The sequence below is a fragment of the Ipomoea triloba genome, chromosome 4 (genome assembly GCF_003576645.1).
Source record: "Ipomoea triloba cultivar NCNSP0323 chromosome 4, ASM357664v1".
NCBI lineage: Eukaryota > Viridiplantae > Streptophyta > Magnoliopsida > Solanales > Convolvulaceae > Ipomoea > Ipomoea triloba.
In genome coordinates this window covers 30,767,056-30,789,183 of record NC_044919.1, presented here as the reverse complement: position 1 = coordinate 30,789,183, position 22,128 = coordinate 30,767,056, and the positions used below count along the sequence as shown (strand labels likewise).

The following is a 22,128-nucleotide window of genomic DNA, read 5'->3' as shown; positions in this document are numbered from 1 at the left end:
GTGCAAAATGAAAAATTATGATTTCTTTAGTCACAAATCCATTGTATTTATAGGTTGGAAATGTGAGAAGTATAAATTTGTATGATTTTTCAAAAGGAAAGTGTAATAATTTATTTAAGGTGTTTAAAAATTAAACAAAAATGACACTTTTGTCCAATGATGTAGATATTCCCATGAGTTTGGGCGGAAAAATTTCACAACCACCTCTATTACTAATTTATTATATAGATATATAGAATATAGATATAGATTTTACACGTACTAAGAGTAAATCATTAATTACTAATCACGTTTCTATAGTCAAAACAACACACATTTGTTTTTGGAAAAAAAAAAAGTGAATTTAATTCATATCCAAAGATAAAGCATTACAAATGATGGGTGGATGGCTATTGAACCACTCCGAACAATCAGAAACAAATTGTCTAATAAGTAATAAGAACATGGGCTGCATGATTCACGGATCACCTAATGAATACTAAGCTAGAATGAGCAAAACTTATTAAATAATAATTAGTTTTTTTAATTAAGTTTTCAATTAATGTATCTATTTATTATATTTAAATTAGATATTTCATAAACAATTTAAATTTGAAGTAATTATAATAATACTTATCTCGCTATAACATACAACCATAGAAATATTTAGTGTGATATACAAATAACAACAGAAGTAGCCTCTCAGCCTCAGTCAACTTCCTCCGTTGCACACCCAAATTCTGGACAATTTTACCGCCACCGTATATGGATTCTCTTCCGCCACTTCCACCGTGATTCCGCTGCCACCATACCAAATCCTCCTTTCGAACATTAACATCACGAATCTCCGCCATGTATTCTTCTACACCGCGATTATCTGCCTTCAGTTCCAACATATAAAAAACATTCACACATTGTGCAGATGTTAAAATTCACGAGTCCCTTTGGTGGAGATTTCGACACTGATCTGCATCGATGGGAAATCCGTCTGGTATGTATTTGATTCAAATGATAAGTGTTTTATTTTATATAGATATATATTTTTGTTGTTTGAAGTCATAGATTATATAGTCGGTTTGAATGATAGATCCACTGTTTATTTGTTATATAATCTGGAGTTATAGAATGTGAATTTCCAGGCATATCTTTAATAGCTTATCATTGTTTTTAATTTAATTACAGTATTTTTTAGGTTTTCGTTCATCATATAGAATACAAATATACAATTGGCGGACTCTCAGGAAATGAATTTTTAAAATGCAATTATACACCTAGACTAAATCAATTACGGAGTAATATACAACTACAATCTAATCAAGAAAGACAATCGAATCAAATAATAAAGGCTGAATTCAAGTGAGTAACATGAAGAAATGCATTCACTCTAAAGGTCTGAATTGATGACTGCTACATAGTACTCAGATGAAACACTGCCAACTGACATCTGATTGCATCACATGGTTTCAAAAGTTGAAACCAAATTATCAAAACAGAAAACAGTCAGAAAAATAATTCAAAAAAGATAAATATACAAAATAGGAGCAAACAAGTTAGAGAGCACCAAAGCAAGGAGATTGGACAGCTTTTATATACACATAGCCTAAATCAATTACAGAGTAATATACAACTACAATCTAATCAAGAAAAACAGCTGAATGAACAAATAAAGGGTGAATTCAAGTGAGTAACCTGAAGAAATGCATTCACTCTAATGATAGGTCTGAATTAATGACTACGTCGTAGTACTAAGAGCCAACCAACCTTCTCTGATTACATATGTGGTTTCAAAAGTTGAAATTTGAAACCAAATTATCAAAACCTAAATTTTTTTATTTTTTTTTATTGTTAGAAAAATAATTTTAAAAAAGATAATAATATAATATAGTAAATAGAAAGAGCGAACAAGTTAGAGAGCACCAATGCGGGGAGATTGGACCACACCAATGAGAGCTTTGCCATGAAGTGGGATGGACTAGAGAGAGTATTATAAGTTATAACAATATCATAAGCTCTCGATGCGTGTTGCCGGTACAATCTCCCCGCTTTGGTGCTCTCCTACTTGTTCTGTCTTTTTATTTTCTATATTTATCTTTTAAAAAAATTATGTTTCTTTATTTTCACAGTTTTTGTTTATGACAAGAAAAAAGAATACTTTTCAGTTTTGATAATTTGGGTTTGGACTTTTGGATTCTCATAATCTTGCATCATTGGGTCGGTTGGCAGGAGGAAATGGATCACAATCATCAATTTAGACCTATCATTAATGTGAATGCATTTCTCCAGGTTACTCACTTGAATTCACCCTTTATTTTGTTGATTCTCTTGCCTTAGTATATTAATTGGTTTGGGATTTTCAATGTCAAATTGAAGTTTTGGCTGTAAAGTTTAACATATAAGATTAGTTATAATTATGGAAAAAAGAACAGAAGATGTTGAATTACTCAATTACTCAATTACTCAACAACATATTGTGTGCTATTTGAAAAGAGTAACACTACATTCCCCTCATAAATTTACGTCCTAATATTCACCTACCAATGTGGCATTACTTGAGTAGCCAATGAATATAGAGTTTTATTGCCACATCAGGTGGTAATTTAGGAGGGGAAAATAACATTTCTGATTTGGAAATTCAATGTTGCCAAGTTGTGATTCATCTTTACCTCATAGAAAGTTATACAAAAACTGCACAAAAAAAAAGATCTTCAATTTATTTTTAGTCTACTACTGGAAACAGTTGCCTTGTGTCAATCCATTCAAAAACTTATATCACACTTGTTTACAGCCTTGGAGAACGCAGGCTATGCATCTTGCAGAGTGCAGACTATGCATCTTGGAGACAGATAGACGATAGTTGATTTCCACTGCAGTGGTGCAATAGGAAGTACTGACGCAGTGCTGAGACCTGCTTTCAATAAAATTATAGAAATTTGAACTTTTATAGTTTTATTATACCTAAATGTTGGCTGCAGCAGATTTTTTGGGCGCAATGACAAAGGAAAATATGAAAGTAAGTTTCTGATTATCTTTAAGAATCCTCCCTCCTTCCTTTGATGAGGGCTTCTTCTTTCCAATCTGGACTCACTAACCCTTTCACCATGCGATATGCTCCTGAATTCTCCATGGTCACTCTCTCCCTCGGGTTCCTCATCCTCTCATTCATGCTCCTCCCTTTCCGTCCCTTTCTATTTCTTCATCATCCAGAGAGCACTCAGAATCAAACCCTGTTGCTCTCTACATCAGAAGCACAATTTGGGCCAGACACAACAGAGGGTTTCTACCACAACCAGTTGTTGGTCCAAAAGCAGCAATCTTCACCAAGAAATTATATCATTCGGTTCACTAGATATTTGAAATCTGAATATCACCGGACATATCTGCAAGACAATGTGAAATTGGTAGGCTGGGAATGGATAGAAAGGAAAAATCCTGCATCTCAGTTTCCAACAGACTTTGCACTGGTGGCAATTGAAGAATCAATGACAGAACTTTTAATTGAGAAGTTCACAACTTTGAAGCTTGTGAAAGATGCATCATTAGATTTGAGCTATCAAAGAGGAGTTCTTGGCAAGAAGAATGACAGGATTGGGGCATTTTTTGATGGGAAGAAAAGACCAGGCAAGATTTTCACTGCAATGTCTTTCTCTGAAGGAGAGAGAAATATTGTGTCAAACACAAGTAACATGGAAATTAGCTGGAATAGGGAGCTTTTGATGCAGGCAAGTTGGTTATGTGTTTTCGACTTATTTATTTTTATCTATCTTGAAAGATGAGATGTTAAATAAAAAATGTTCCTTTTGCAGAAGTCTCAAGTTACCTCCCTGTTTAGTGCAGAAGCACTTTGGTCAAAAGGATATACTGGTGCTAAAGTAAAAATGGCTATATTTGATACAGGCATTAGATCTGATCATCCACATTTTCGCAATATCAAGGTACTATATCTTCTCTGGAGAAATGGTATTAAAGGATGCTTTACTTAATATTCATGTAGCTCATGTCTAAACATGTCGCCGGCCATATTTAGCTTCTCTTGTAATATTCATTTGGGGTTATTTATTTATTGATTTGATTACACAGGAGCGGACAAATTGGACCAATGAAGATACACTTAATGACAATCTAGGACATGGGACATTTGTAGCAGGAGTGATTGCTGGACAAGAATCAGAGTGTCTTGGTTTTGCCCCAGACACTGAGATATATGCTTTTCGAGTTTTTACTGATGCACAGGTAATGGAGAGGATCTAATCCCACTAACAATTTGTTTAGGAAGCTAATTTTACATATTTACCCCAATTTTGTTATGATTTTTTTTAATCCTTCGTTCTTTATTATTCTCCTCCATTTATGGGGTATTACTTTCTCTCCCCACTTCACCTCCATTATGTTCATTTTCTGGGTAACTATATGCAACATTGTACTGGACATAGGTTAATCTTGACAATGTAATTGGCTAAAATATCAACTTGGCCCCTATGTTATGCCCGTTTGGTCAATTTTGCCCTATCTTTTATTCATTTATTCCTGTCAAGATTGCAATAACTTTAGACAATTGCTGTCAGCCTGTCAATTTAATCCATCTGTTAGCTTCTGTTAATAATCTATCCAAATGACCCATTTTGACCTGACTTGTTCTATATCATCGCTTTACCCAGCTATATGGGGGAAAAAAAGAAATATAAAACCAAAATGGGTGTTTCTTCTTCACGAGGATCAGAGATCTGTTCTCAAGCCCCTCTTAACTCCATCGTTATCTGTGTTTCCCTTAAACCCTCTTTCTCAACTATTTTGTCATCTATTTTTTAATTTCTATTTCTTTACCTTGACTTTGGTTACCCTGGCTTTTTCTTCAATAATTGGACATTGATTCTCCTTCCAAACTTAAATTTGGGGTCTACTCAAAAGTGTCAAACCCTAGGCCTGCAATTTCTCAACCTATGCAAGAAGAATGATTCACCCTCTTCAAAAAGAATTATATTTTTCTTATTATTACAGCTTTGAAAAAAGTGGTACTCCATATTTTTGTGTATTATTGTCTCTATGGCCATTTTTGCCTTGTAATTTCTTTCTTTTGGATTCTTTTTTATTTCCATAACTTCTTAATTTGGTGGTTTAGCCAACTATCCAGAAAATAACATGTGTATGTGATTTGTGAACACAAAGTTTGTCATTTCAAAATACATTTTTTTCCCTCTGAGATTGTATAATTTGTTCTAGTTTTACTGGTGATTTTTGGAGAGTGACAGCAAGATTTTTTTACTCTGGTGACAGTAAAAGGTTTAAGCAGATTTTTTTAATTTTTTAATTTTTTTTTTTATTTTTAGTTTTCAAACATGTGTCTGGGTCAACAGTTGATGGGTCGAGTCAAAGATAGGTAATTTGGATGGATTCTTAATGGAAGTTAAAGATGGACTAAAGTGACAACAATTCACTGAAGTTTTGTAATCTTGACAAGGGAAAAAAATTTGGGCAAAAGTGGCTGAATGGCCACAAAATAGGGGTCCAATTGATACTTTAGCCCATAGTAATCCCTAAAAGGAATTTTATTGCAATCTTATGCCGGTGACTTGTGTGATTGTGTGTGTTAGGTGTGACTTTTTTGCTGCATAGGGCATAGAGAAAGCCTAGTATGAGTGTGTAGAGTGATGAAGAAAAATGTCTACAGTATTAAATTTTAAACCAATAAAAAATGGTTTTATTGTTTTCCTTATTTATGATCTGTAATCTAGCAACCATATGAGAAATTTGCCCTCAGTTCATTGCAGGTTTCATATACTTCATGGTTTCTTGATGCATTTAACTACGCAATTGCAACCAACATGGATGTGCTGAACTTGAGCATAGGTGGACCTGATTATATGGATCTTCCGTTTGTGGAGAAGGTGAGATTGTTAGGTTTTATTTTTCTAACAAGTTTTGCAATGACATTGGGGTCATTCATGAATCTTGACATTACATGTTGCTCTGTATTCATCATGCCTTCTCATTAGAATTTTTGTTTTTTTTTTTTGTTTTTTTTTTTTTGTTTTGATTTGTTTTGTTTTTGTAAATTTCCTTTATTAATAAGGAATTCCACATTTTTGTTTCATGCTTTACTTTCATTAGCTCAAATTATTATGATTTTAAGTGTAAATGGAATTATAATTGATGCATGGAAAATATAGTATAGTCCTGGTGTTGAATGTTAGTATTTTCTTGTCAGTGCATACCAAAAAGAACACAGCAGCGATGATAAACATTCATTTATAGATTTATCTACATCCTCTGCTAGGTTTGGGAGATAACAGCAAATAATATTATCATGGTTTCGGCAATTGGGAATGATGGGCCACTTTATGGGACTTTGAACAATCCAGCAGATCAAAGTGATGTTATTGGTGTTGGTGGCATTGATTACAATGATCATATAGCATCGTTTTCATCACGTGGCATGAGTACGTGGGAGCTTCCTCATGGGTAGTGTATCTATGTTTCCTTTTCTCTTGTTTCTTTCTTTAATCTTTGGAGTTAAGTAACCTAAAGTGTAACATGCCCAATTTAATAATATTTAAAGTGATATGTGAGTTTACTTGGTGATTATCCATGTCCACCTTAGATGTCTGAGACATCAAGGGCTCATATTAATGAATTTCCCTTTCATCAACCCTCTTGCTTATATTCCCACTCTGTGAAAGAGGAGGGGGAATGAAAGAGAAAAGTGTGGTGAAAGATAGATTTAGAACTGCAAATATTTGCCTTGCAGGTATGGCCGCATAAAGCCTGACATTGTTGCTTATGGACGGGAGATTATGGGATCCAAGATTAGCACAGGTTGTAAAAGCTTATCTGGTACTAGCGTTGCGAGTCCTGTAGTTGCTGGAATTGTATGCCTTCTTGTCAGTGTCATTCCTGAAAGCAAGCGAAAGGACATTCTAAATCCTGCCAGTGTGAAACAGGCACTGGTTGAGGGAGCTGTGAAGCTTTCCGGCCCTAACATGTATGAGCAGGGTGCAGGAAGGGTTAACTTGTGAGTTCTTGAACTTATCATGCAGTATGAAGATAATGCATTTTATGTCTTATTATTTAGATGTTAACTGGAATTCTGATGACAGATTGGAGTCTTATGAGATTTTAAAGAACTATGAACCTCGAGCAAGCATCTTTCCTGGTGTTCTTGATTGTAGCGATTGTCCTTATTCATGGCCATTTTGTGTTCAACCGCTATATGCTGGTGCCATGCCAGTTATTTTTAATGCTACAATTTTAAATGGAATGGGTGTAATTGGTTATGTTGAAAGCCCACCAACATGGCATCCCTCAGATGAGGATGGCAATCTTCTTAATATACACTTCACTTATTCAGATGTTTTTTGGCCATGGACGGGTTATCTTGCGCTGCACATGCAAATCAAGGAAGAGGGAGCTAAATTTTCAGGAGATATTCATGGCAATGTAACTGTTAAGGTCTATAGCCCTCCAGGTCCAGGAGAAAAAACTCGCCGGAGTACTACCTGTATCCTTCAGTTGAAGCTAAAAGTTATTCCTACTCCACCGAGAGAAATGCGTATTTTATGGGATCAATTTCATAGTATCAAGTACCCTCCTGGTTATATACCAAGAGACTCCTTAGATGTTAGGAATGACATTCTTGACTGGCATGGAGATCATCTTCATACAAATTTCCATATTATGTTTGACATGCTAAGAGATGCTGGATACTACGTTGAAACACTTGGATCCCCTCTTACATGCTTTGATGCACGCCAGTATGGGACACTTCTCCTTGTGGATCTTGAGGATGAGTACTTTGCTGAAGAGATCAAGAAAATCAGAGATGATGTCATTAACTCTGGATTAAGTCTGGTTGTATTTGCAGACTGGTATAATGTTGACACAATGGTGAAGATGAGATTCTTTGATGATAACACACGGAGTTGGTGGACCCCTGTAACCGGAGGTGCAAATGTGCCTGCTTTGAATGATCTTTTGGCTCCATTTGGGATTGCATTTGGAGATAAAATTCTTAATGGTGATTTTGTCATCAACGGTGAGCAGACTCGATATGCATCAGGAACTGATATTGTGAAGTTTCCTAGAGGTGGATATCTGCACAGCTTCCCTTTCCTTGATAGTTCAGAGAGTGGGGCAACTCAAAGTGGTCTGTCATCTGGCATGACCAAGGTGAGCTGAAAATGCTTTTCTTATTTGTGCCCCCTTCCCAAACCTTTTTCCTTTGTATATTTTTCATGATCTTTTGGACCCCTCCTGCTTACTTCAACTGGCTCATACAACACTGACACTGCTCAAAGTAGTATTGTATGTGTTTCAATATATATATATATATATATATATATATATATATATAATCAAACTATGTTTTCCTTTAAATGGGAATTTACTTTGAAGTCAATTATTAAATTTTAAAAGTGACACTTCAATTCATCCTAACCAAAGATTACTTTGGGCTACCTTAAATGAAACATGGAAAGAAAAGAAAGATTAGGTTCTTTAGGATGTGCATGCAACATGTAATTTGATGCTCCTCAAATCAATAAATACCATTTTGTAACCTATTGATTGCTTTAGTTGCTATTTCAGATATAGCTTTGCAACATGTTTAAATTGATGCAGGCAGACACACCAATTCTTGGTCTTTTGGAGGTTGGTAGGGGCCGTATTGCAGTGTATGGAGACTCTAATTGTTTGGATAGCAGTCATATGGTTACCAATTGTTATGGGCTTTTGAAGAAAATACTAGATTTTACCAGCAAGAGTGTTAAAGATCCTGTACTTTTCTCTGATTCGGCTAGACAAGATAAGCCATTATATATAGACAAGAAACAATTGCCTTCTCGAAGAACAGACGTGAATTTCTCTACCTATTCTGCTGTTACGGGAAAGGAATTGATTTGCAGGCATGACTCTAGGTTCGAAGTATGGGAAACTAAAGGCTACAATTTACATGTCAGAGGAAGAAACCGCAGATTACCAGGGTACACAGTTATTGATTTGGGCACTGGCTTAAATTCTAGTGCAGAGAGCTCTTGGATGAAAATATCCAACAAAACTAAGAAGGATGTTGGTTATTCGCCAAGAAGCAAGGACCTCAATGGAGATGATGTAAGAATTTCTTGATATCTCACTCTTTAGGTGTTATTGTATTTTGAGAAAATGGCACTTCTAGTCCCTCAATCGTGACCAAAGTGTAGTTTTAGTCCTTCGAATTATTTGAAGTGTAAATTTAATTAGTTATTATCAAAATGGCAGATTTGGCCCCTCAAGGGACTAAATCCTCCACCAACATGCCACTTTGATAATAATTGAAGGACTAAATCTGCATTGCAAATAACAGATGGATTAAATCTACACTTTGATCATAACTGAGGGACTAGAAATCTAGAATTGTCATTTTCCCCTGTATTTATTTGCCATTGTTTACAAAAAGGCTTGTGTTTGATTCCACTTAACTCTGTTGCATTCTGATGTGCCGAGTTCAACAAACTCTAGATGTATTTTACCACACATTGTTTAAGAAGCCTGTATTTAATTCCATTTGACTCCGTTGCAGGAAGATGTGCCAGTGCCTCTTGCTACTCATTGGCTTTTACCTGCAGTTGTTGCCATTATTGGTAAGTTGAAAGAGTGTTGAATTTTTCAGAAAGTACAACCTGTTACCTTTTACCCGATTCATTGAATCAAATACTTCTAACTTGCCCCACATTATCAGGGCTGTTACTTCTTTTGAGTCTTTGGCGCTTTCGACAAAAGCGTCATAGGCGGAGGAGAACTGGTTCAAGCCGCATCATCAATCCATAGACATTCAAGTACCTGGTTTAACATTAATCTGTAATTCTGCATGCTGAGCTCTCGTAATATTATGGGACTGGGCCGAGATTTTAGGTGCCACCTTATCGCCACAGGGTGAGTTTTGTATTACTCATAGTAAAGAACTAAAGATATGAGAAATTTTCCCCAGAATAGCGTCTGATTTCTAGATGTAAATTACATGGTATTTGAGATGAATTGCCTTTGAATAGAAAAAATAGTCTGTTTTTCTGATGATTCTCTGTGTGGTTTTTTTTTTTTTTTTTTTTTTTGGTTTATTTAATTTTGGAATTTCAGTCCATTAAGAACTTGATGTGTCGATTCTTGACACAAGCCTCTAAAATGTCAAAGTGAAAAAAACATGTGGGAATGACTATAGAGATTCCTTCTCTATGTGATTATTTTTATCCTTTTTCTTGTATATTTTAGATAAGTTGTATCCGTTGAAAAATATTGTACCTTATTATAAATAGTAAATATAATACCATATGGTGTTAGTTTTGTGCCATCATAATATCATATTGGAATTTTAGTCTTTGGAGAGCTCATGGCCTATTGGTTGAGATCTTGATAGGAGTTTGATTCTTGTTGAAGTAAAATTTTGTGAGGTATTTTAATTTGATTATTTGTGAATAATTTAATTTTAATTATTTAAGGGGTATAGTGATTATTTGTTGTGAGGTAGTGTCTATGTAAACATACATGACAAACATTGACATATTATCAAACTAACAAATCAAATCTGTTGCACACATAATACATTAATGATTATAATAAATCATGAAATTCCCATTTCAAGGGCTTAAATTTCATATCATATACTCCGTATTAGATTTTACACTTTATAGCATGTTAACCTTGTGTATGTAGAATGTACTCTTTAGTCCAATCAACGTTAGAGTCGTTAAAAAGGCCAAGTTTGTTGATGCAATTTGCCCCTATCTACTATATATATATATATATATATATATATATATATATATATATATATATATATATAGAGGGTAGAGTTCAGGTGTGGCATGGTCATTAGGTGTGGTCATGTGGTCTATTTTCAGCCATTAGATCATATCAACTCATCAAATCAACGCGCAATATATATATGTTATAGAACACACCATTCTACGTACTAAAACGCATCAGAGGACCGATAAAACACACCATTCCACACAATATACCAAATGCGTCTATTTACTTAAAATTCATCAATATATACTTAATAAAAATACATCATTCTACGTATTAAAATGTACCACAACGTGCCTCATGTCAGATTATAAGCATACACTATTTACACATATTAATTTACACATTAGAAAATGTGCTAAAATATGCACCATTATACGTATTAAAATGCACCACACTTATTAAAAACACGTGTTAAAATACACACCATTCAATGTATTAAAATGCACCAGACGACGTATTAAAACACACAATTCCACAACACAGTTACACATTATTCTACGTATGAAAATGCACCAACGGATAGATTAAAACACATCATTCTACAACACAGTTAATGCACCAGCATACGTAATAAAACCCACCACAACATGTATTCAAACGCACCACACTATGTACTAAAATGCACCATTCCAAATCATGTAATATAAATACTAAAATTACCATAATAACCCCACTTAAACATACGCGAATTTCAGTAAGATTAATGAAATTGGACGGTGCTGATTAGGCCGCATGATCGCACCGAAGCTCGCCGCCGCATTTGAACCAAAATCTATATATATATATATATATATATACTAATACTAATAATATAATAAGAGTTAATAAAGTTAGGCCTATAATGAAAACTAAAAAATGTTGGTCCAATTATTTATTGAAATGAATTATTTATATTATTTTGATTTTAGTATTTTTAATATTTTTCTTCCTTTATCCTCTATTATATCATTTACTTTTCTAAAATACACTTGCATTCCGTCATATAAACTTTAGTAATAGAATATTCCGTTAACTATTTATTATTCTTTAAGAGTTAAAATCAATGGAAGTCCACCTGTATTTTCAATGAATTTTCCGGTGAAATCTTATTTTAGATAAGGTTATTTTTGTCTCTTCAAACTTTTTTTTAAAAATTATTTTCCCAATAAGTTAATTTCAGTGGAGGTCCCTTGTTTTTTATAGTAATTTTAAATTTAGTCCCACTCTCCCAGATAATCGATTTTACTATTTAACAACCTATATTATCATATTTTTAACATTTTTGGTCATTCCGATGCTTTTTTTTTTTTCGGGTGAAACCCTAAGTTAGGCAAGTGCATGCATTTTTATCCCTTCATTTTTTTTTAAAATTTTCTGCGCCTTAAAAAAATCGTCTCTTCAACCATGGATTGCACCACCTCCTTCACCCAACTCTTGCAAAATTTTGTATTTAAACGACAACTATATTAAAATTTTTAAAAAATTAAATTGTGTATTTTTAGTACTGGAATTGACTACAACATTTGAAAAGAATTTGTAAATACAAAACAAGGTAATCAATTACATATATGTTAACATCGTGTGTTTGCAGTATACAAATTGACGACTTAAAAAAGTATACAAATGTTTTTAAAAAAAAAGTATACAAATTGTGAATTTTTAAAAGGTAAATTATGAACATTTAGTATGTAAATTGTGTATGGCCCAGATCTATAGAATAATTTGCGAAATATTTCAAACTGTTAATATACAATTGGACCAGTGTCTATAATTCAAGATAGACCCTAGTGTATAGCGTAACAATTGGATTTGTAAACTGCCATTCGGCCCAAATTTTGTTACCCTTAACAGGCCGCACCAGGTAAGCCGATTATTGTGCGAGAAATATTCAGCCCAGCCCATGTTACATTAAGGTAAACAAATAACCACTTACATAAACCCTAGTTTCGTTCCGCGTTCTACTAGAGCAGAGTTAAGCTAGTCATCGCCGGATAGGAAGGGAGTGAAGAGAAGACGCAGCAAAAATGGTGTCGGGATCGGGAATCTGCGCTCGTAGAGTGGTGGTAGACGCGAGGCACCATATGTTGGGACGGCTGGCGTCCATCTTGGCGAAGGAGCTGCTCAATGGTCAGCGAGTGGTTGTTGTCCGCTGCGAGGAAATCTGCCTCTCCGGCGGCCTTGTCCGTCAGAAAATGAAGTACCACCGCTTCCTCCGCAAGCGCATGAACACCAAGCCCTCCCACGGCCCCATCCACTTCCGCGCACCGTCTAAGATTCTCTGGCGCACCATCCGAGGGTAAGTCTTTGCTCTCCAACTCCTTCATCAGTGTGAAATGCATTTTTACTATCTATCTACGAAACATCTTCGTAGAATGTATATTTTGCGAATTAAGTGTTTTGTGATTTTGTGGAACTGGAATATGTAGAATGATTCCGCATAAGACGAAGAGAGGAGCTGCGGCGCTGGCTCGATTGAAGGTGTACGAGGGTGTTCCTCCGCCGTATGATAAGGTGAAGCGGATGGTTATTCCTGATGCGCTCAAGTAAGTTTACTGCTACATCCTCTCTCTCATTCATAAAAATCCTTAAGCCTCTCTACCTTATGATATTTTTGGTTAGTTTAGTACATGATTTGGAATTATGAATTGTACATAGGGTATTGAGGCTCCAGGCTGGGCACAAGTACTGCCTGCTGGGTAAGCTTTCATCTGAGGTTGGCTGGAACCACTATGACACCATCAAGGTAACTTATTGAAGCATCTTCTTTAAATAGTAATACTCCGTAATTGATATTGAAATAATGCATTGTGTTTGTGTTACAGAAATTATTTTCCCATTGAAATAAATGAAATAATGCACTGTGTTTGTGTTACAGAAATTATTTTCCACGACTTTTCTTCACAGCTTATTCTATCTTCTTGTGTTTGAAATCTAGTAACTTTTATAGTGTAATATATGATACACAATTAGGACTATAGGAGTAGGAATGGCAATGTGGCAATGCAGGTAGGGGGTTACTGTCCTAGCCTGGCAGCATCCCTTTCCTAGCCTTGTAATTGAAATTTCAAAATTAGTACTTACAAAATAAACCTAAGCCAAGAAAGTTGAATTACAATCTTATGGGATTGGCCAATTGAACTTTTAGAGTTATAAATCAAAACTTTTCACTGAATGTTGTACTTACAAGTGCTGGTATTGTGATGTGGCCATATGGTACTTACAAGACATTTTGACTTACAATCTTATGGGATTGATCCATTGAGCTTTTAGAGTTTTAAATCACAACTTTTCTGTTATTGTTGTACTTTCAAGTGCTAGTATTTTGATGTGGTTGCATGGTATGTGTATATAAGCACAAATATGAGGGGGATTAGTAAATGTAATATTTAATTTAATATTCCTACTAATATGCAAAGTGTTTTGAATTGTCTGCTGCAACCTGTTTGACATTCATTTGTATTCTGGTCTTTTATGTACTTTGATTGTTTGTGCTGTTCTAACTTTTGTCAATTCTTCAGAAATATTTTTTAATATCAATTTAAACTGCTTGGTTTCTGTACGCTCTAGACTATATACAATTGGTAATGAACACAGTTTGCTCAACTATTATCCTCTTTGGGCAACAGGTTCTAGAGAATAAGAGGAAGGAGAGGGCCCAAGCTACATATGAGAGGAGGAAGCAGTTGACAAAGCTTAGGGTCAAAGCTGAGAAGGCTGCAGAGGAGAAACTCGGTTCCCAACTTGACATCCTATCCTCAGTGAAGTACTAAATTGAGTTAGTAGATCCTAAATCTTAAATATAGTATTAAGTAGCCTTGGAATTTCAGAGACAATGGTATTGAGTGGAACATTTTCTTGTGGCTGTAGTACAATTTTTGTGTTACATGTGACAAATTATTTGCTTGAAGCTGTTTTGTTCTTCATTTTGTTCTCAAGGCTTGTGTGGTTAGACTTGGTTTTTGTTGGAATCTCTTGTAATTTTCTTATCAAATTCTTCACTGTGGGCATGATGTTTGCATTGTGTTTTTTAGTATTCCCTATCAAATGAATAATCCCATTTTCCACTTCCCTCTGCCTTGACCTTTCTTGTTTCTTAAGGTCAAACTTATATAATCCATAGAAAATCTCAGCACTACCAGAAATTGATTTCTTCCAAGCACACTATACTGTCTTTTCTTGAGTCAGCACCATTTGCATAATTAAACTCAATCTTTTAGACCAAGAGAATTTTATGAAAACAAGGTTGCCTGTTTTTCCAAAGTCCCCATTCCTTGTTTCCTCAGCCTAAGATTTCCGAAATGATTATAAGAGGAGGATTACAGCTCTAGCCATGTCCCCTTCCCCTTGGCCAATCTATTCTCATCCATTGGCAAAACAAGGAATAAGAGGCAAAAAATGGGGATTTCAACAAGAGAGAAAGGCTTGCTAAAACTAGTGCATCCAGGTGGGCATGTAGAGGTTTACAGAGAGCCTGTAGCAGCTGCAGAGGTGATGAAGAAATACCCCAGGCACTGCATCACCCGGCCCGACGTGTTCAAGTTTCCCTGGGTTGTTGTCAAGCCTGAAGCTGTATTGCTCCCAGGTAAAGTCTTCTATGTCGTTCCTTATCTCACAGTTTACCAACTGTTGAAAGATAGGAGGCAGAAGAATCAGCACACGCCAAGGCACGAACACTCCGAAAACAATGCTCAAGAACAGCCAGTCTTTAGTTCTGACAATTATTTCCCATCTTATAAGCTCATCAATGGTGAAAGCCACGATAGCTTTGGTCCTAGTTTACCTCACAGTAAAAACCAACCTCTGAACAACCAAGAAAACCGCCAGTCCAGCAGTCTTAGTTCACTGTCCAAGAAAGAACGTCCTCTGAAGCATCATGAGAACCACCCTTCCAGCAGTCAGGGCTCATCTCATTTGGGAACCAGCCCTCAGAAGATTGGCGAAAGCCATTCTTTTGCGTCTCAAGAAACCCCTATCAGGTCATCAGCCGGCAGGACTCCCAAGCACATAAATCGAAGAATGCAGAACTCGCCCTTGTACAGACCAAGAAACGAGGAAGAGCTTTCTCAGAGCCCTGACGGGCCAGTCTATTATGCTCCAAGTACTGAACTCCCTTCTTCTAGCAAGAAGATGAACAGATATCAAAATGCATTGCTGGATGACAGATCTTCAGATAGAAGCTACTCATATTCAGGAAGACGACAGTACACTGACACTAAGAACATTTCACGACCGAAGATTAGCAGCAGAGGTCATGAAGCTGATGATCATCACGCAAGAGGCTCCACATCCACACAAGTTAAACTAAAATCTTCTTTAAAGGTTAGAAGCAGAGGTCATGAAGCCGATGATCATCACACAAGAGGCTCCACATCCACACAAGTTCAACAAAAATCTTCTTTGAGGAAGCCCGGGAGTGCTCAAAGAAAGCGGAATCTAAGGGTGACTTTTGCATCATCTGTTTTTATCCCAACCCAGGAAAGAGACTCACCAGCCCAGCAACACAACTTCACTGAGTCTTGAAGTTGCTACCTCGCTGGCATGGGATATTTTTTTTGTTTTTACTTCTCTTTAAATGTCCATCATCTTTGATTTCCCCTTTTTCATTTTCAGGGTCCAGTTAAGTTGTACTCATGAATTGTCCAGTGAATTATATTACCAATTTGAAACAGAAAAGGGCATGTATACAGCTCGAGTTCTGAAGAACGAAATCAAATTTGGCCTCGAGTTTTCTCCTTAGTTCTGAATGCAAATTGCAAAACCATCAACTTTGTAGAATCTTTACTTAAAACTAGTATAATTTGACCTTACATTTGTATCCTTATGTTCGACTTTCATAAGAAAAATCATATTCATCAAAATTCAAAACCTCTCAAGTACAATAAAAGGAATTGAAGAACCTCGGTTTCTAATACACATCCCTGCAAACCATATACAATATATAGGAAAACTAACAAGGGAAAGGGCGGTGGAAGATGGAACAAAGACTACACAATTTACAGGCGATAACTATGGTTTATCAGCATAAAAAGTTAATTTTTTTTTTGTTCGCAGCAATTTGATGTACCTGAAGCAATGTTCATGTTGTTTCTGTTAGCTTTGAATCAGTTCTCTGTGACTGCTTTGAGGGAGAAGTCGACTCCCTGGAAGAACTATGTCCAAAAAGGTTGAGTTTGATAATCTTTTTGGAAAAGGAACTCATAAATCGCCTAGAGTTGGATTTTTCCATACTCCTCTTCATACAGACATGCTCCTTCTCCAAATCGTTTAGTCTCATTCTCATCCGCGCTAGTTCAAGCTTGAGCTCCCTGTTCTCTCGCCTCAGAGACGCGTAGTTGTCCTTGGGAGACATTGCAGCACTAAGAGCGCCACTGTTGATCCTCCACGATTGGTGCAATGGCTTCGGATCTTCGTCAGGGTAAGAGCAGAATAAGGCGTTTCGCAACCTCAACTGCTCGAAGTAAAGCACTTGGACTATTGATTGAAGGGGAAGGCGCTCGTTCGTCGCAGCGTGTGCACCAGCTTCCTGTGATAGCTTCTGAAAATCAATCAGCCTGCAGAGCTTCCTCTTGTCGGGATCTGATAAACCTTGATGAGCCTGCAATGTGCACATTCGCGTGATGCAAAAAGTTTACGTTTTTAGTTGAGACAGAACACATCACTCAATCGGTTGAACTAATGATGCTTCAAGCAAGAGATAGTACTTACTTTGAGATAAACATCAATTGCTCGATAGAGTCCATCGTGGATAGTACGGGCATGTGTTGGTAATGTTTCTGCAATTGCTATGAACTTGTTAAGCTTTAAATTTGCATCGGGTGCGATTTCAGCCAGGTAATTGTCCACCAGTTTCGAGACTTTAAATAGTGCAGTTTGGGAGGGCGACGAAGGGCTATTGGACTCAAACCCCGAGCCCTCTTCCATATCTTCATCACTGTCGTCCTGCTGAGAAAAATTAACCAGTATTCTGTGAACCGTGTCAACATCAAACAACGTATCGCCAGCGTGGCGGAAGGACGGGATTAAGAGATCATCAAGAGTGGCTATATCTAACTGGGATCCTATGCGTCGTTCGAGATCAAGCCTGCAAGCGATTGCACAATCAAGCATCACAGCACTTCTCAGCAGCCCGAAGAGAAAGCTTATGGGAATTGCGAATTTTTCAACAGGCATTAGGGCTACAATCGTCTCCACTACAAGCTTTTCTTGGTCACTCGAGCCTGCAACTATGTCACATTTGGACTGGCTGGATTGATTCCATAACAAACTCGATTTCTTGGCCAACTCTTTCTGCGCATAATTCACCAGCGATGCTCCGATACTTTCGGGCCTGACCCCACGACACTTCATTGCTGTTATGACTCTTTGATACAAGTCGACACGAAGCACTGATAGATCCTCTATCCACCAGTCTCCTTCGCATTTGGCCTGGCGACTCATATGGAGTCTTCCCGAGCTACTGTACTCCAAGCGCGAGAAACTAGAGGCGATCTGCTCCACACAAGCTTTCGAGGCAATGGCATCAATACACCTCGTAACAATCTTAAGCTCATCTGCAAGAGGGAGCAGGTTTTCACATTGCTGAAGCACCTCAACGCACATTTCAAGGTTCTTGCAAACAATACTCTCAATATATTCCTCGGCTCGAGAGCCAAGGTTGTTCTTTGAATACTCATCTGTCATTTCAAGGTAATCTGAGATGCAACAAAGCTGGGCAACGTTTGCTGCCGTGATCTCAAAGTTGACGCCATAGCAGAACTTCGCTGCCAGTTCAAATGATTCCGTTCCTCCTGGTAGACTTACAAGCTCAATCCTTGATATGTCAGAATCCCGGTGCTCCGCTACCAGTTTCCTTATCCGCCCGCTTCTTGACACCAGGGGAAACTGCATACAATACCAAGTACACCAAAACCTTAAAACCCTGTCTTTCTTGAAAGAAATTGAAACCCAGGAAACAACAGCAGCTTAGACAGAGATTCTTACCTTGTGTAGTGAAAATATACCACCATCAACTTCTATTATAATATCACTAGGAACATCCCGAAACACCCTACAGGAGATCAACAGTTAATTAGTAGGCCTAATTTTCAGCATACATTACAATTTACAGGCAGAACAAGAGACAATCAAGTTTTCTTTTTTGAGTAACAAGGGAAACCCGCAACCACTACCCGAGGTGTACACCGGGTAAACCCTGCCTTATGAACCTAACCGGCAAAGAATCATAAGGAGGTAAATTAGTCTAGGCTACCCATAACTGATGGCTCAAACAAAGAAGTTACCAAGTCAACGGCCTGACCAACTTTTCTGGAATTGCCCCTAACAATAGAGTTTTCTAGTGAGGCATTTGTGGGGTTGGAAGGTGGGTGGATAAGTTCAGTCTGAATGGATCTATCTACCCATAAAATTAGCAATTTGCAGGTGAAATTTTTGTTTAAACATAGAATTCCCATGCCAACATGCACTCTCAATTACCATAAAAACATCTAGCAGGTTTGATTCTTGAAAGAATTTCAGCTAGTAAATGCATCAAACACATGTAAGCATATATGAAAGACAGTAACTTCACCATAAGCTACAACTGAGAAATGAACCATGAAAGCATTCTGAGGAAAGCAAATTAAATTTCTGAAACAAAATGGGAAGAAAGAGAGTTAAGTACACAAACCATTCGTTGCATCGCTGCTGGGAGCACTTGGTGAGGGCCATAGCAGAGAGAATCCAGAGCAAGCAAAGCTGGGTTTTTGAGAAACAGGAGACAAGAAGGTGAAGGTGGTTGTTAAAGGGGAAGAGGGGAAGAAGGCCGGTGGCAGTATGAAGAAGTGTTGCTGCTGTTGGGAGACTTCTCTGCCCATTTTTTTGTCACACACTATCAGCTCAACATCATGGATTAGGCTTTGTGTGGGTCATCCCAATCAAAGGTTTATTTTTATTATTATTATTTTTTACTATAAAACTAATTCAGAATCAATTTGAATCGCACTCTCAAAATTCGACTCTTATTCAAAGAAACAACAGTTTGAAACAGTTACATTGCAAAACGGTTGGTTGGTAATTACAAGGTTCTAAGTTCGACTTCCTGTAGAATCTGTCTATTGACCTCTTAGTTTGAGTTGAGCTATGAACAACATTGGTTAGTTTGACCGGCCCATTGACCTTTTTAGTTTGAACTGATCAGCTATGGACAATATATGTTGGTTTATTTCCTTGTGATCTTATAGTCACAGGGTGGATGAAAGTTTCACTAGAGCGCGCATTCAGTAGTAGCTATGGAACTTTTCGTAAATCAAAGTAAGGTTAAAAGTTCGACTCTCGTAAGAGTGCACCAATGAAATTCGGACTAGGGACTTTCTCTAGAGTAAGAATCAAATTCTACCAAAGACTTGAGCTGTAACCAAATTACTCTTGCAAACAAGTTCTACTTTGAATGATATATGTCTATTAATCTTCTTAGTTTGAGTCAGTTAACTATGAATAACTTAGATTGATTTATCTTTTTGTGGTATTTTGTTTGCTAGGGTCAAAATGCGAGATTTATCTAGTACATATGTGCTTAGTAGTGAGTAGTGACTGTGAATTTTCCTCTCATCTGGCGTAGATACCAAGATGCGGTATGAAAACAGGGTTGTGTGGATCATCCCAATTTCCCTATAATTAATCATTAATTGTTGCTGAAGCATTACGTGAGAGATGAAAATGATCTGATCTTGCTAAATTTGTGGAGAGATAAAGGGGGCGTAAAGAGAGGAGAAAGACAATAGATTATATATCTTTGTTTTCATTCACCAGTACAAAGTCAAGAAAACACTCTGCTAAAGATGAGGGTAAAGAAGAAAAGGAAAGGGAAAAGATATCGTTTTTTCTGTTTTTTCACTCTCTTTGTCCCCTACTCCTCGTATTGTCATCATTTTGCTTCTTTCACATCCTTAGACTTTTTGATTTTTTTTTCCTTTCTTTTTAACTTGATTTTTAGGACCCTCTCCTTGATTAAAGTTTTTGTCACATGCAAAGATTTGTTTAGATCTCAAGTTCAATTGAGTGTTTTATATAATCATATGTGATATGTGATATACTAAACTCAATAATAAATTAAAATACTAATAAAAAAAAAGAGTTTAGACTAATGTATATGGTACTATTTAGTGCATGCAATATATTTAGCATGAAAGTTTAAAGGTAAAAATGATATGAAAGAAGTCATTTATCCATTTCATATTTTATTTATTCCTTTACCAAATGTTTTATTTATTTATTTATTAATATTTTTTTTAAGTACTACTGACTCAGTTACTGTAGTATCTGTTCATAAACTTTCTCAACCTACTGAAGCACAAAGAGTCAGCATCCCCTCCACTGTTCATAAACTTTCTCAACCTACTAAAGCACAAAGAGTCAGCATCCCCTCCACTGAAGCTCGAACTTGCCCCCTCCAACATGGGGTGCAACCAAATGTCACTACCGAATGTCACTAGACCACAAGGTCATTGACTATTTATTTATTAATATAATTAGCCACAAGTACCAAACTACCAAAGCGACACGTCGTAATCGGAAGGCTTGTAAGTGTGTATCGTGTTGATAAAGACGACGCATATATATGCTGGTAGAGGTGGCCCAATGAACCACAAATTCAATTCAATTATTATACTGTGAATTATGATTCTCGTTATAATATAAATCACTGATATATATACATATTTGTTTTTAGTATATTGAATATTTATTTTTAATATACAACATGCATGTATTTACTTTACAATATGATCCAAAGATAACAAAGTTTTCCCAATTCCCTCTCCAACGATGATAGAGATACCCCTCCCAGCATCACCTGCACCTGGCCCTTGTATATTAATTTTTTTTTTAAAAAAACAATATATAAATTGATGAAGTTATCGAGAATTAAAAACTTAATTAATATATTATTTAATTATATTAAGAATTTAATATTTAATTTTTTTATTTAAATATTTAAAATTATGCTAAACTATTGATTATATGGTTGGTAGGGGTAGGGATTTTTTGGCCCGTCTCTCTGAAATCCTTTGTGAGAACGGAATGGAAATACTTTTATTCCTTGGTGGGGATGGAAAAGGGATTGTAGAGACAAATATAAGGAGTATACTCACCGTCTCACTCTATTGACATCTCTAATATGGATCATGGTCCAAAATATAATTTATCAATTCAATTTTGATAGGGCTAAGGGAGAAATTTTTTGATTTAGACACTCTACAAATTAACCCTTGTGGTAAAATTATAAAAGCTCCCCTTAACTTTAGTGACCTAATCACTTTTTTCTCCGTGGAGAAAGAAACCAAGAAAAGTCTCAAAAAGAAGAAAGCAACCACTATGTATAAACTTCAAACCCAAAGAAAAAAGGAAAAAAAAAAAGAGATA

General features: G+C 36.3%; 3 protein-coding genes across 4 annotated transcripts; 2 read left to right on the top strand and 1 right to left on the bottom strand.

Annotated features, from left to right (window-relative positions):
• Positions 1-665: 665 nt before the first annotated feature.
• LOC116016576 (subtilisin-like protease SBT6.1) lies at positions 666-10,020 on the top strand. 2 transcript variants are annotated; one of them, XM_031256907.1, is made up of 12 exons: positions 666-970; positions 2,203-2,262; positions 2,765-3,698; positions 3,783-3,911; positions 4,057-4,209; positions 5,745-5,861; positions 6,251-6,435; positions 6,722-6,985; positions 7,071-8,139; positions 8,590-9,078; positions 9,527-9,587; positions 9,686-10,020. In XM_031256907.1, the coding sequence occupies exons 3-12, from the start codon at positions 3,033-3,035 to the stop codon at positions 9,772-9,774; spliced, it is 3,222 nt and encodes a 1,073-aa protein (XP_031112767.1). In that variant the 5' UTR covers positions 666-970; positions 2,203-2,262; positions 2,765-3,032; the 3' UTR covers positions 9,775-10,020. The 2 variants fall into 2 exon arrangements, with proteins under 2 accessions (XP_031112767.1, XP_031112768.1); XM_031256908.1 differs by lacking the exon at positions 2,203-2,262.
• A 2,666-nt stretch (positions 10,021-12,686) lies between these two features.
• On the top strand, positions 12,687-14,666 carry LOC116016279 (60S ribosomal protein L13a-2-like). Its single transcript, XM_031256461.1, has 4 exons — positions 12,687-13,027; positions 13,158-13,274; positions 13,387-13,474; positions 14,358-14,666. Exons 1-4 carry the CDS (start codon positions 12,756-12,758, stop codon positions 14,499-14,501), a joined length of 621 nt encoding a protein of 206 aa, XP_031112321.1. The 5' UTR covers positions 12,687-12,755; the 3' UTR covers positions 14,502-14,666.
• A 1,862-nt stretch (positions 14,667-16,528) lies between these two features.
• LOC116016278 (BTB/POZ domain-containing protein At5g48800) lies at positions 16,529-19,578 on the bottom strand. The gene is made up of 4 exons (XM_031256460.1): positions 19,397-19,578; positions 18,712-18,778; positions 17,437-18,612; positions 16,529-17,326 (listed from the first exon to the last, which is right to left on the bottom strand). Exons 1-4 carry the CDS (start codon positions 19,435-19,437, stop codon positions 16,808-16,810), a joined length of 1,803 nt encoding a protein of 600 aa, XP_031112320.1. The 5' UTR covers positions 19,438-19,578; the 3' UTR covers positions 16,529-16,807.
• Between the last annotated feature and the right edge of the window lie 2,550 nt (positions 19,579-22,128).